The following is a 13,672-nucleotide window of genomic DNA, read 5'->3' on the forward strand; positions in this document are numbered from 1 at the left end:
AGTCTTTAAATGATGTGTCTACGCAGAAATAAATATAAAGTGAACGTTAATGATGTGAAAGCAAACGTTGTCTCGGTTGTCATTTCCCATGATGTTTCATTTCCACACACAGCACACACTGCAAACTCCCTCCTTCTCATCATTTCCCACAACGCAGACTAACAGAAGGATGAACAAGTAAAATATAATGTTATAAAAGGTGATTTGGAGTCTTAGGAGCCTCTACATAAACTATTATAAATGTAAATATTCACTAGTCTTTATAAGTCATTATATTGTATATAGTTATTATTTTACTTCTTTATCAATGTTTTGCTTAAATATTAGGATTTAATTAGCAAAAAAAAAAAGAAATTCTATTTATTCACATCCTGGTTTCTATCTTCTGTGTACAGGTTCAGATTTTACCTGTTGAACCTCTACATTCTGTATAAAATAACGAATGTTCATTAATTACTTGTGAATGTGAGGGAAATAAGAGGTTTTAATACTGACAAGACTCACAGGAGTTAAAAGTTACAACTATGGAATATAATGTATTCCATGGTCAATATTTTCCAAAAATGTCTTTATACATTGATATAAACCTGACGTTTTAGTATCAAATAAAGTTGAATAAAATGTGCTCAAGTGTAGAACCTGAAAACGTCCACTTTACTGAAATAGTTCTGGCCTGGATGACAGATTTTCCTATAAAAGAGTTTCCATTTTAAGATTAAATTAGACTTTATTGAGCCCGTTTACATGACCATAAAAGTCCAATAAGTGTTAGTGAGCAGATAATTGTAATAATCAGATCTGATGCCTTTACATGCACTTTAGAAATACAATAATAGAAAACCCTGGTTTAGACGTTTCAGTCCATTATCGGATTTCTACGTATGTAGTGACGGTAGAATCACATTTCCTGTTGTTGTCCTCAATGACACTTCCGGTTTCTACACATTTTTTACATATACGTAGATATAAAAAAAAAAATGTAATCAGATGAGCCTGCATACGTGCATGAAGACATTGGAGTGTTTATCTGATTTCTCATAATCAAATTACTGCTGTTATCTGATAAAGCAGATCAGATTACACTGTTCACATGATCAATAATAATCTGATAACTATAAATCAGATAATGATCGGAGTATTAGTGTGAATGTAACAGGAAAATTCACTGGTCAAGGCGGCAACAGAATAAAGAGAATAATCTGTGTCCTGTCCTGACCTGTGACCCCGGACCTCCTCCCCCACCCTCACCTGTCTGGATGGACCTCCTCACCCTCTCTTGTCTCATCTGATTAGACGGACCCCCTCATGTGCCCCCACCCTACTGCATCTGTACAGACTGGAACTACATCCGTAAATGGACGTCCATCAGTCCTGGTTCATCTACAGTCTGTCCGTCCATGGGACTGGATCTGTCCTTCACTGTGCTTCTCCCTCAGGTTTCTCTTTTCCTTCTGGGTTTTTGGAGTTTTTCTTTGCCGAGAAGGAGGGTCTAAGGACAGGGCATGTTCGGGACTTTAACCCATTTCCTTCACCTGCTGTTTACTTGACTGTTGTTTGTTTTCATATCCAACTAATTCTGTAAAGCCCTGTGAGGCAACCCTGTTGTGATACAGGGCTGTGCAAATAAAATGGAATTGAATTGAATTAACACTAATAGTAATAGTAAGTAATAAAACTCTATTGGCTGTCTACATATTTACAACAGTAAAAGTGCAGTATGTGAGACAGTCCAGATGAGACACATACAGGACAGGGTTACACTGTTGTGTTGTTCAGTCTGACAGCGGTGGATGAATGACCTGTGGTGGCGCTCTTTCCCACACTGTGGGTTTAACAGTCTGAACCTGGTCCGATCCAATGGGCGAGAGGGGTTGTCCATGATGGATGTCAGCGTGGCTAACATCCTCCTCTCACCCACCTGCTCCACAGTGTCCGCCCCGGACAGAGCTGGACCTCCTGACCAGCCCGTTCAGTCTTTTCCTGTCCCGCTCAGTGCTCGCTACACAGATTTAGGCAGCGAGCCATGCACCTGTGATTTGCAGTTAATTTTTGAAAAGCACAGCCAAAAAAATTATGCACGACTTAATTTCTCTGACATTGTCACGACCTAATTTTAACTAAATCCATCTATTTTCTGCAAAAATGAAGCGAATCCTTCATTAACTCTAGAGAGTCCCTGGACATGTCAGTGCGTCCTGATGACATGCACGATTTAAGACGACGTGGCAGCAGATGGAGCCTCGCTGAAACTCTGTTTCAGTGTGTGTGGAGAGTGCAGATGTCAAACTAATCCTGTGAAGTCAATGGTGTTGGAGCCAAACTACATTTTTTCCTCTTTTTTATTTTGCCCTTAATTTAATAATTGTTATGTGGGTGTGGCTGTGATGATCGCCACATGTGAAATTTATCATAGGTGTTGGTATGGGTGTGGCAAGGTTACATATACCTGCTGTGTGAGGTGGGCAGTGTGTGTGTGTGAGGACAGCCCCAAACAATTTTCTGACTGTGAGACAGAGTGGATTGAGTTAGTCAGCATTTTCAGTGTTTTTTCTTTGTGTTAAGGAGCCTATTTTGTTTATTTGTAGAAAGTGCATGGAATGACCATTGTGACTTAGAATGAACTCTTGGACTTAATATTAGTGAATAAATGGATTGGCATATCCACAGACAGAAAACCAGCCAGACATTCATTCATGTACGCATCAAAAATACAACAGGTTGAACCCTTCCACACCATAGTAGTGGCTAAAGGTGAAGCCACTACAAATGGTGTTAAAGCACATGTTGAAACCAAAGTTAAGAGACACAATAAAAACATCAGTTTTCGGCGATAGTGTCATTCCATTTGGTGTGCGTCCAGAGCAGGTAGAGACGGTAAAAACAGGTTTCTAAGTGCATTTATTAAGCAGGAAGTGCTTTAATGAAAGAAGACATATCACTGCTTTTCTATTGGTGGAAAAGTGCATCACACCGACCAATCAGACACGTCCATACTGTGCCGTGTGTGTAATCTAACTAATATAATGTTTATACCTAGTCATCTCCATCTTATATAAATTTTGATTTCCATTTAATTATTTATTTCTAAACAATTTTTGGACATTTGTACATTGTTGAATAAATGTTCTGAGTTGTCAAAATGATGTTTGTGTACTGACATGGAATGTTCATTTTAATTACATTTGAGCTTGTCCCCTCACCATGACAGTGACAGACATACTAAGGCCTTGGGACCTAGCTATAGATGTAGTTTATTGTCATATACACAGCAGTACTGAGCAATGACACTGTTATACTTGGCACATGCAACATTTCAGAAAGACTGGTGGTTCCATGCAGGTCAGAGGAGAGTGAAAACTAGTCCAGGTGATAGTATAAGGGTATAGATAGTTAAACTAGTCCAGGTGATAGTATAAGGGTGTAGATAGTTAAACTAGTCCAGGTGATAGTATAAGGGTGTAGATAGTTAAACTAGTCCAGGTGATAGTAGAAGGGTGTAGATAGTTAAACTAGTCCAGGTGATAGTATAAGGGTGTAGACAGTTAAACTAGTCCAGGTGATAGTATAAGGGTGTAGATAGTTAAACTAGTCCAGGTGATAGTATAAGGGTGTAGATAGTTAAACTAGTCCAGGTGATAGTATAAGGGTGTAGATCAGGGGTGTCAAACTCATTTTAGTTCAGGGGCCATATTCAGCTAAATTTGATTTGTAGTGGGCTGGACCAGAAAAATAATAACATAATAACCTATAAATAATAACAACTCCAAATTCTTGTCTTTGTTTTAGTGTTAAAAAAAAAACATTAAATTATGAAAATACTTACTTTTATAAACTACCCCCCCCCCCCCCCAAAAAAAAAAAAAAAAGAAAAAACTGAAATTTACATTGAAAAACGTAAGAAAATTTAGTGCAATTTTAACAGTGTTATTCCTCCACTTACCATTTCTCCATGTGCATTATGGATCAGATCTACAAAGACACTAAACACTGAGGAACAGGCTGAAAAATTGTTAAAATTGTGCTTAATTTTCTTTAGACATTTCAGATTCTTCATATTTGTTCAGGTTATTCACATTTTAGTGTTACAGGATAGTTTGTAAATGTAAATATTTTCATAATTTAATGTTATTTTTTGCACTACAACAAAGAAAAAAAAATTAAGCTGTTAATTCTAGATTTTTTTTTGCTTAATTGAAGTTTTTGGGGGTTTTTTTGGATTAATTCAAGATTTTTTTAAACTTTATTGAAGATTTTTCTTTGGCTTAATTTGAGATCTTTTTTACTTAATTGAAGATTTGTTTTGGTTTAATTCAAGACTTTTTGCTAAATATGAGATTTTTTTTTACTTAATTGAAGATTTTTTTTTTGCTTAATTCAAGATTTTTTTATTTTTTTTTTACTTAACTGAAGATTTTTTTTTTTGTTAAATTCAAGATTTCTTCCTTAATTCAAGCTGGACCCTTTGGCGGGCCGCATTTGGCCCCCGGGCCGCATGTTTGACACCCCTGGTGTAGATAAATTAATCCAGGTGATAGCATAAGGGTATAGATAGTTAAATTAATCCAGGTGATAGCATAAGGGTGAAGATAGTTAAACTAGTCCAGGTGATAGCATAAACCCTATATTTTTGAATAATAGTTGATTTATACATTTTTTTTTTTTTTTTTTTATTTTAATTGTTTTAGACTGTTTTCATTGATCTTCCAGGCCATTCCACAGATTAACCCCTCCAACAAAAACACATCTACTTTTTTATTTGTTCTTGCCTTAGCTTTTTTTTTTTTTTTAAATTCCGGTTCCTCTGAGGCTGCACTGACTTTTCCTACATTCAAACATCTACTGGATGGAAGGAGGGACAAGATTATTGTGTGCCCTGTACATCACTACCACTGGAAAAAGGGCAACAAGATCATGGATTTTCAGTAAATTATGCTCTGGGTCAGGATTCAGGTAAGAACACCTGGTCCTGTTCAAGTCCAGTTGATCTGTTTATATACAGGAGTAGATCCACTTTAATCACATTACCTAGGAGAGTCAGTCCTTCTAGTAAAACCTCGATTTCAGTCAAAGTAAAATGTTTACATGTACTTTTAAAGTCCAGTTTTAGTCGAACTGACATAACCATTTTTTTTAATGTCATGTAAATGTACTGAATGTGTATTACTGAGAAACAGTAAGTATTGAATTCAAACACTTTTCACTCCAGTTCAAATCAAGGACATCCCATCAGAGGATGAGGTCATGAGGTCAGTGTGGTGCAGGAGGCGTGTCCTGAGTCCAAGGGTTCAAATCCACATGAAGCAGAGGTTGAGTTCAGTTGGGCTGGACTCCCAGTCCCACTCCAGCAGGTCCAGGTTTAACACTGACACACTGTTCACTCAGTCACACCCAACACTGACACTAACTCAACATTCATCTCTTACAGCTTTATTCGTGGACACTTTGGGCTTTTTCAGCAAACATTCTACAGATGTTTAGTGTTTGATGTTGTGATGATTTAGTTCCATGTCAGTCAGACCAACAGCTGGACTTTTTCTACCAGATGTATTCTATGTGTAATTGAACTGAGTTATGACTGTTTCACAGACTAAGAGAAGGACGATGGGAAACTCCACACATTTGACACATTTCATTCTATCTGCTTACTTTGACACCGGGCATCTCAAATATCTATATTTTGTGATTGTTTTGTTGTTGTATGTTCTAATGCTTGTGTCCAATGTTCTGCTGATTGTGGTTATCTGTGTGAACAGAAGCTTACATGAACCTATGTACCTTTTTCTGTGCAGTCTGTTTGTTAATGAACTGTTTGGTAGTACAGGGATATTCCCATCTCTACTCATTCACATACTCACAGACATTCACACTGTTTCTGCTTCACTTTGTTTCCTGCAGATTGACTGTATATACAGTTATGTAATTGTTGAATATTTAACCTTAGCTGTCATGTCATATGACCGATACTTTGCCATCTGTCATCCTCTACAATATAACACACATATGACCAGAAACAGGATTTTTATGATAGTTATTGTACCGTGGTTTTATGGTTTTCTTGTTTGTACTGTCATGATTTCTGTAACTTCGTCTTTACATCTGTGTGGACGCATTATTAACAGAGTGTACTGTGTTCATTACTCAGTTGTTAAGTTGGCCTGTTCTGACACTACAGCAGTTAATATTTATTTACTTAGTTTCGGTTTTATCATCGTTTCAGCTCCATCTTTTTTAATCCTCTACTTGTACATGAGGATCCTTAAAGTGTGTTTTTCTGGATCTAAACAGACCAGACATAAAGCTGTCAGTACCTGTACACCTCACCTGGCTTCGCTGATAAACTTTATTTTTGGGTGTTGTTTTGAAATAATAACCAGCAGGTTTAATATGAACCATGTTCCCAACATACTGAGAATATTTCTATCACTATATTTTCTAATAATTCAACCACTGTTTAACCCTTTAATGTATGGTCTGAACATCTCAAATATTAGAATCTGTTGTAGAAAGTTGCTTTTTGCTCAGATGTAGAACAGCAGCGGTTTTACACGTGTATCTGTAAATATATTTAACCCATACAGTAGAGGTATTCATATAAGACTTCTTTGGCTTCTGACCTCTCCTGCACAATGATGTTGCTTGTTTGAATATTGCTGTTTTGTTTTGTTTTTCTCTTGCTGTTTTATGATGTGCAAATAAATAGATAAACAAATAAATATGTATATCTGTACATCCTTCCAGATTCTTCATATTTTAAACATAGAATGAAAGTTTCTGAAAAGGTAAATGTTTTTTTTTTCCCAGTTTTGATGATCATTTATTGATAAAAAGAAAATGTACATTTGGTGGTAATGAAACAATAGAATAGAACAGAATAGAATAGAATAAAACAGAATAGAACAGGGTATAATGTCATTACACAGGTTGTTCAATGACATTGCAGGTGAACTATATGACTAAAAATAACACAATAAAATACATATATTAAAACAATATATAAAATAGTGTACAATACAAATATGTTCAAATTAGAGGTATATAACAAAGTAAAATACATATATGTATATATATATATATATATATATATATATATATACACACACACACACACACACAGGGTGGGGAAGCAAAATTTACAATGAACATTTAGTTGTTTTTTCTCAGCAGGCACTACATCAATTGTTTTGAAACCAAACATATACTGATGTCATAATCATACCTAACACTATTATCCATACCTTATCACAAACTTTTGCCCATATGAGTAATCAGGAAAGCAAACGTCAAAGAGTGTGTGATTTGCTGAATGCACTCGTCACACCAAAGGAGATTTCAAAAATAGTTGGGGTGTCCATAAAGACTGTTTATAATGGAAAGAAGAGAATGACTATGAGCAAAACTATTACCAGAAAGTCTGGAAGATACTATTAAAGAAGAATGGGAGAAGTTGTCACCTGAATATTTGAGGAACACTTGCGCAAGTTTCAGGAAGCGTGTGAAGGCAGTTATTGAGAAAGGAGGACACATGGAATAAAAATATTTTCTATTATGTAAATTTCCTTGTGGAAAATAAATTCTCATGACTTTCAATAAAGTAATTGGTCATACACTGTCTTTCAATCCCTGCCTCAAAATATTGTAAATTTTGCTTCCCCACCCTGTACATTTATTTATTTATTTATTTATTTATTTATTTATTTATTTATTTATTTATTTATTTATTTATATATACACATATATATATATATATATATATATATATATATATATATCAGTGGCGATTTCTCATAGACTGCAAGGGAGGCCCGGCTTCCCCTAAAATTACAAAAATTAAATGGTTAAATATGTTTGTTTGTGTTGACATTTCATTGACTACAAATGTGTTAGAACACGTTCATCTCCCAGATGAGTTTGTTCAGAATCAGCTTTATCACAAATCAACGGACGCGATGTTGTTCACTTCTCCTCCATTCCCGTGTCTCTGTTTTCTCCTCCATCTCTGCTCAGTGCATTTGTCCGTAGACTGTGTCCGTCTCTGGGCTTCAATGGGACTGAGTGGAACAGTTTTTTTCATTGCCTCAAAACTGGACGGTAATTAGATAAATGCCACGATGTTGTCCCGCCCCCGGACGCCAGACGTCTCTGGGGGTGAATGGAGCTGTGGGCGGAGCTTGGCTGGGCTGGATACCAGAATCCCACGTGCTGATTGGAGGATCAGTCGAAAGGCTGAATCCTGTTTGATTGACAGCTGTTTTCAGATCTGCTCCTTCACTGACACAGTTCAGTTTAATACCAGCGCGCATTCTGCTGTGAAATCAGAGAAACCACTACGAAATTACTCGTTCATTTCTTGCACTGTAAATAAAACACTCATTGGACTTCCTTGTTTCAATTTAACATAATTTCACTGTTTTCTTGTTTCAGTTACATAATTTAATCATTTCTTGTTTGAGTTTAATATCGTTTTGTAGATAGTTAAATCAATCAAACTGTCGGCTAGGTCGGAGTGAAAGGAGCATCTCTTGTTTAAAAAGGCTGAAGTCTGACACCTGCAACAGAATGGGCCAAGGCAATCTAAGCAGAGAGGACACTGGTCCGGTCCCTGGAAAAGACGCCTACTTGGTACGATAAGGTTACTGAGCATTTACTGAAAAAGGAACGGAGGGCCGAATGTATGTTTAAATAACTTGAAAATTTTTTATTTTTTTTTTTTATGTAAGCTGACAATGAGCTTCCCCTGGCTGAAAGACGAGCAGCCGCCACTGATATTTATACATATATATATATATATATATATATATATATATATATATATATATATATATATATATATATATATATATACAGATCGATATAGATATAGATATATATATATATAGATAGATAGATAGATAGATAGATAGATAGATAGATAGATAGATAGATAGATATAGATATATATATGTAAACATACTTGTGCCAGTCATCAGCAGCCCAGAAGAAGCTGTTGGTAAATTTGGTGGTGTGACATCTGCTACCCCCCCCCCCAACACACACACACACACACCAATGTTTGTCTGTCTGTGAAAATTTCAGGAAATGTTGATACTGGCACAAGGAACAAATGATTAAATTTAGGTGGTGATCGGGGGTTGGGGGGGGGCACTGATCTGCTTTGGTGGAGGTCTGCGCTCTCTTTTCTAGAAAACCACTTGTAGAGCCCAGACCTCTGCCAAGGCAGATCAGTGCCCCCCCCCCAACCCCTGATCACCACCAAAATTTAATCATTTGTTCCTTGTGCCAGTATCAACATTTCCTGAAATTTTCATCCAAATCTGTCCATAACTTTTTCAGTTATCTTGCACACAGACAGACAGACAGACAAACAAACAGACAGACAGACCAACCAATGCCGAAAAAACACATAACCTCCTTGGCGGAGGTAATGAAAAATGTGTCGTAAATGCGATTTTCAGTGTTAAATTGAAATGTCCAGAGTCCACATTCCACTGTGGATGTGGACAATTTTGTGCCAGATACAAGATATTGTTCTAAGTTACGGGTGGATCAAATTGGAGGCTAATCGGAGTTGTTTTGAATTTTTTATGAATTTTCGAAAATTGCTCAATGATGAGAGATAGGACAATTGTAGATTTTGTGACTTTGCTGTGACCTTCAACTCTGGCCTGCTTGGCCCAAAATTTAATGGGTTGGTCCCAGGGCCTAGGCCTATCTGTGGGTACAATTTGGTAAAGATGTTTGGAATAGTTTTCCCACAAAGTTGCTAACAAACAAACAAACACACAAAGCAAAGTGATCAAAATACCTCCTGGTGGAGGTAATTAACACAATGTTTCCACAAGAAAACTACGAAAGTGAATTGCATTCACACAAAAAAATTTAAATCGGTTCTGTTTTTTCTGAATTAATGAGATACTGCTTCCTGAAAAAAAATTAAATTCAGCTGTGTTTTTCTGAATTAATGCAATAATTATCTCGTAAAAACAGAGGCGAATTTTTATTTTTTCAGAAAACAGTATCTCATTAATTTGGAAAAATAGAGCCACTTGTTTTTTGTTTTTTTTTTACTTATTTTATACTGTTTTATGAAAAAATGAAAATTCGGCTCTGATTTTCTTAGTCAATGGGCCAGTAGTGGCTGAGCCAGGCAGGAGCTCCTTCTACCTGTGCTGCTGAAAACCTTTCGGGGAAGCATGAAGTTGGTTCCGTTCTCGTAACCAGTTCCGTTTACAGAACCAGTTCCGTTTAAGGATCATGGAACTACTTTCATTTACAGAACTCAGAACCAACCTGTGCTTCGACCTCCAAGCCCCGCTTAGTGCCCTCAAAGCCCCTGCTCCTGTGGGGCTTGGAGGGGCTCTAAACCGCAGTGAACCAGGACACCAAGCCACTCCTCCATGGATCTAGTTCTGAGTAATGTTCTCCATCAGGTCCGACAAATAAATTAATACACATTTGTACTCTTCTGCTGGTTATATTTTCTTTAATGCTGGCAAATGTCATTTTATTTAACTTCATTAATGCCAACTCCAACTCCCTCATCACCGCGTCGTGCCCTGTGGGAAGCCGGGCTCCGAGCGCCAGCTCCTGTCGGTCTTGCAGACCGGTGCACTTGGAGGGCTTGATACGTACGCGAAGCAGGGCTTGGAGGTCGGAGCACAGCTTGGTTCTGAGTTCTGTAAATGAAACTAGTTCCATGATCCTCAAAAGGAACTGGTTCCGAGATCCTTAAACGGAACTGGTTCCGTACTGGAGTCCACGCAGTCCGTACCCAGGACTACCTCCTCAACTACACTCAGGTATTGTACTCGAGTACGGAGCATTTACATTTACATTCATAAAGTTCAGTGGACTTTGGGGTCCAACATACTCAGATACGGACTCAAGTACACTGTGTGGAAACGCCCTAAAACAACCCTGGTGGTCTGGAGGAGCTTACATTGGAGCGATCTGGCTCGTTTTCTTTGCAGGTACTGTACTGTGTGTGTGTAAATATATATATATATATGTAGCCAGATTGATGAACTAATGTTCTGGTAAAAGCTCATCAGACTCCACCTTGGTGTGCTTCCCTAAAACAAGTGAACTGAGTTTTTTACGCACTCTCTTAATCACAAACACATGCTTTTCTATCACAGACTGTTTCCATCTCCATATTATCAACAGTCTTAGTTTAATTCTCAGACATGTCGGGAGGTAATATGAGTTAGCAGAGCTGCCGCTAATGTTTACTCTGCTCTGACGTTCTTCTGCTACTCACTGAAACATTAGTAGTAGTTGTGAGATGTAGAGCACAGGGATGTTTAGTACAGTTTCAGAAGAGTTTTCTGTGTTTACCTTTGACACGTGTTTTCTCTCCGGAGCTTCTCACACAAGAAAACTTCGCCTCTCCGCGTTGTGTACCCGTTCCACGTCGGATTTCGATGCGGAAGGGGTACCCCCCCCGTCAAATAGTGCCGCTATGGGGCTCTGACCATATGCGTCGATTTCTGACTATTTGGGGTGAGACTGTGCTGGTATGTAATGTGACAGTGTGTGTTTGCGTTAAAGTCATATGAAGAACTCTACAACTCATGACTACTAATGTTGCTGTGAGCTTTCTAGTCCTATGATCTGAAAATTAAAGTGAAGATGAGAGAGAGTAAAATTCAGAAGTGATTTATCTGAACATGGTGGAACATTTGAAATCCTGTGTGTGCTCATTAAAGCCCTAAAGGCTGTTTGTGTTCTGTCAGGAGTTTAATTGCACTAATAGCAACTATTATACTTTTTATGTAGCTTTTGTGATATTAATCATTAATAATGTTGCAACATAGTTTTGAATGACAGGGTCCCTGCTATCGCATGGTAAAATATAAAATTTAATAATGAAATCAACTTAAGGCTTCCCAAATGCTGTAATAAATGAAGCAGGATGAGTTGAGCATACAAGAACGGTGGAGCTACTCATTACTGAGTCCTACTGAGAAAATTTTTTGTTCCGGTTTGGAGAGTTTTTTGTAATTTTTCTGCAATGGTCTTAAACTTTTGATCAGCTGATAAACAGCCTATTTCAGTTTACTTGTTGTTTTCAATAAATTACTTTTTCAAAGTGCTTTTTGTCTCACTCCCCCTTCTTGCTTTTGTATATTGTAGCTCTACTTAAAACCTCATTAAGATCCAAATGTGCAAAAGGTAAATTCTAGCTATTTTTCAACTGGTCTTAAGATTTTGATCAGGTCTGTATGTCAGCATGTGGTCCAAGAGTTTACAAGAGTCTCCCTGTATTTTTGTTGTGTTTGAACTTAAAACAAAGATAAGTCATTATAGTTATATTTAAATTTTACTTCATTTACTGTGGAAAAATGTAAGGGAGCTATTTATTTAAGCTTTTATTCAACTTTATAAGAGATGCTTCTGAGTCTAGGAAATCCATGCACTGCTGGAGCTATTATTTTCTATTTGTTTGATTAAATAAACATGCTTTAGGCATTTAAACGAAGTTCAGTGTTTGCATTATTCAAAATTTTTCACGCCGGTTTTTACACTTTTACTGCAAATGAATATCGGCTCCAAATAACGGTTATCAGCCTCCTCTAACTACTAATAATTGGTATCGGCCCTGAAAAACACATATCGGTCAATCTCTAATATATATACAGTCTACTCTCGTTAAACCGCCCGCCGTTATACCGCCATTTTCGCTCACCGCCGACCAAAACCATTGCACAAAAATCCCCAATGCATTATTCCATTAGCTACCGCCATTTCCGCCTATCGCCATCCGCCAGCCCAGTTCCATGCACAAACAACACTTATACCATTGATTTCCCGACCGTTATACCACCAGCGCCGCGGCACCTCCGAGGTGCACCGCGGCACCTCCGAGGTGCGCCGCGGAAACCGGCGTGGAAACCGGGTCGAAATGGCTCTTTGAGTGTTAAAGGTTGCCAATCCCTGCCTTACAACATAACAGAATCAAGATTTATTTAGAAACGCAATTAGAACGGGTTAACGGAGGCAGCATAGACATCATATAGTAAAGACATGCACATTATGGACGCAACCCGTTGTAACGCCATTTTCGCTATACCGCCAATTTGGCCGTGAACGGAAGTTGGCGGTATAACGAGAGTAGACTGTATATATATATATATATATATATATATATATATATATATATATATATACATACATACACACACACACACACACAAAATGACTGTGGTAGAAGTTCAAGTCACCAACTGAAATACTCCTCAAGTTAAAGGCTTTAAAGCAGCGTATTTTGTTGCCAAGTAAAATACTTAAAAATATATACATATAAAAAAGTATTATATATATAATACTTTTATATATGTATATATCTAAGTATTTTACCCTGTTATATACCTCTAATTTGAACATGTTTATATTGTACACTATTTTATGTATTGTTTTAATATATGTCTGTATTTTCTTGTGTTGTTTTTAGTCATATAGTTCACTGTCTCTGGCAGAGACCACCTGCAATTTCATTGAACAACCTGTGTAATGACATTATACCCTGTTCTATTCTGTTTTATTCTATTCTATTCTGTTCTATTGTTTCATTACCACCAAATGTACATTTTCTTTGTACCAATAAATGATCATTAGAAGTGGGAAAAAAACATTTATCATTTCGGAAACTTTTATTCTGTTTAAAATATGAAAA

The 13,672-nt window shown here is 37.1% G+C and overlaps 1 protein-coding gene across 1 annotated transcript; it reads left to right on the top strand.

Moving 5' to 3' along the window:
- Positions 1-5,333: 5,333 nt before the first annotated feature.
- Positions 5,334-6,528, top strand: LOC115431172 (olfactory receptor 10A6-like). The gene has a single exon (XM_030151405.1). It carries the CDS (start codon positions 5,572-5,574, stop codon positions 6,526-6,528), a length of 957 nt encoding a protein of 318 aa, XP_030007265.1. The 5' UTR covers positions 5,334-5,571.
- The last annotated feature ends 7,144 nt before the right edge of the window (positions 6,529-13,672 follow it).

This window comes from Sphaeramia orbicularis, chromosome 13 (assembly GCF_902148855.1).
Source record: "Sphaeramia orbicularis chromosome 13, fSphaOr1.1, whole genome shotgun sequence".
In the NCBI taxonomy this organism is placed as follows: domain Eukaryota; kingdom Metazoa; phylum Chordata; class Actinopteri; order Kurtiformes; family Apogonidae; genus Sphaeramia; species Sphaeramia orbicularis.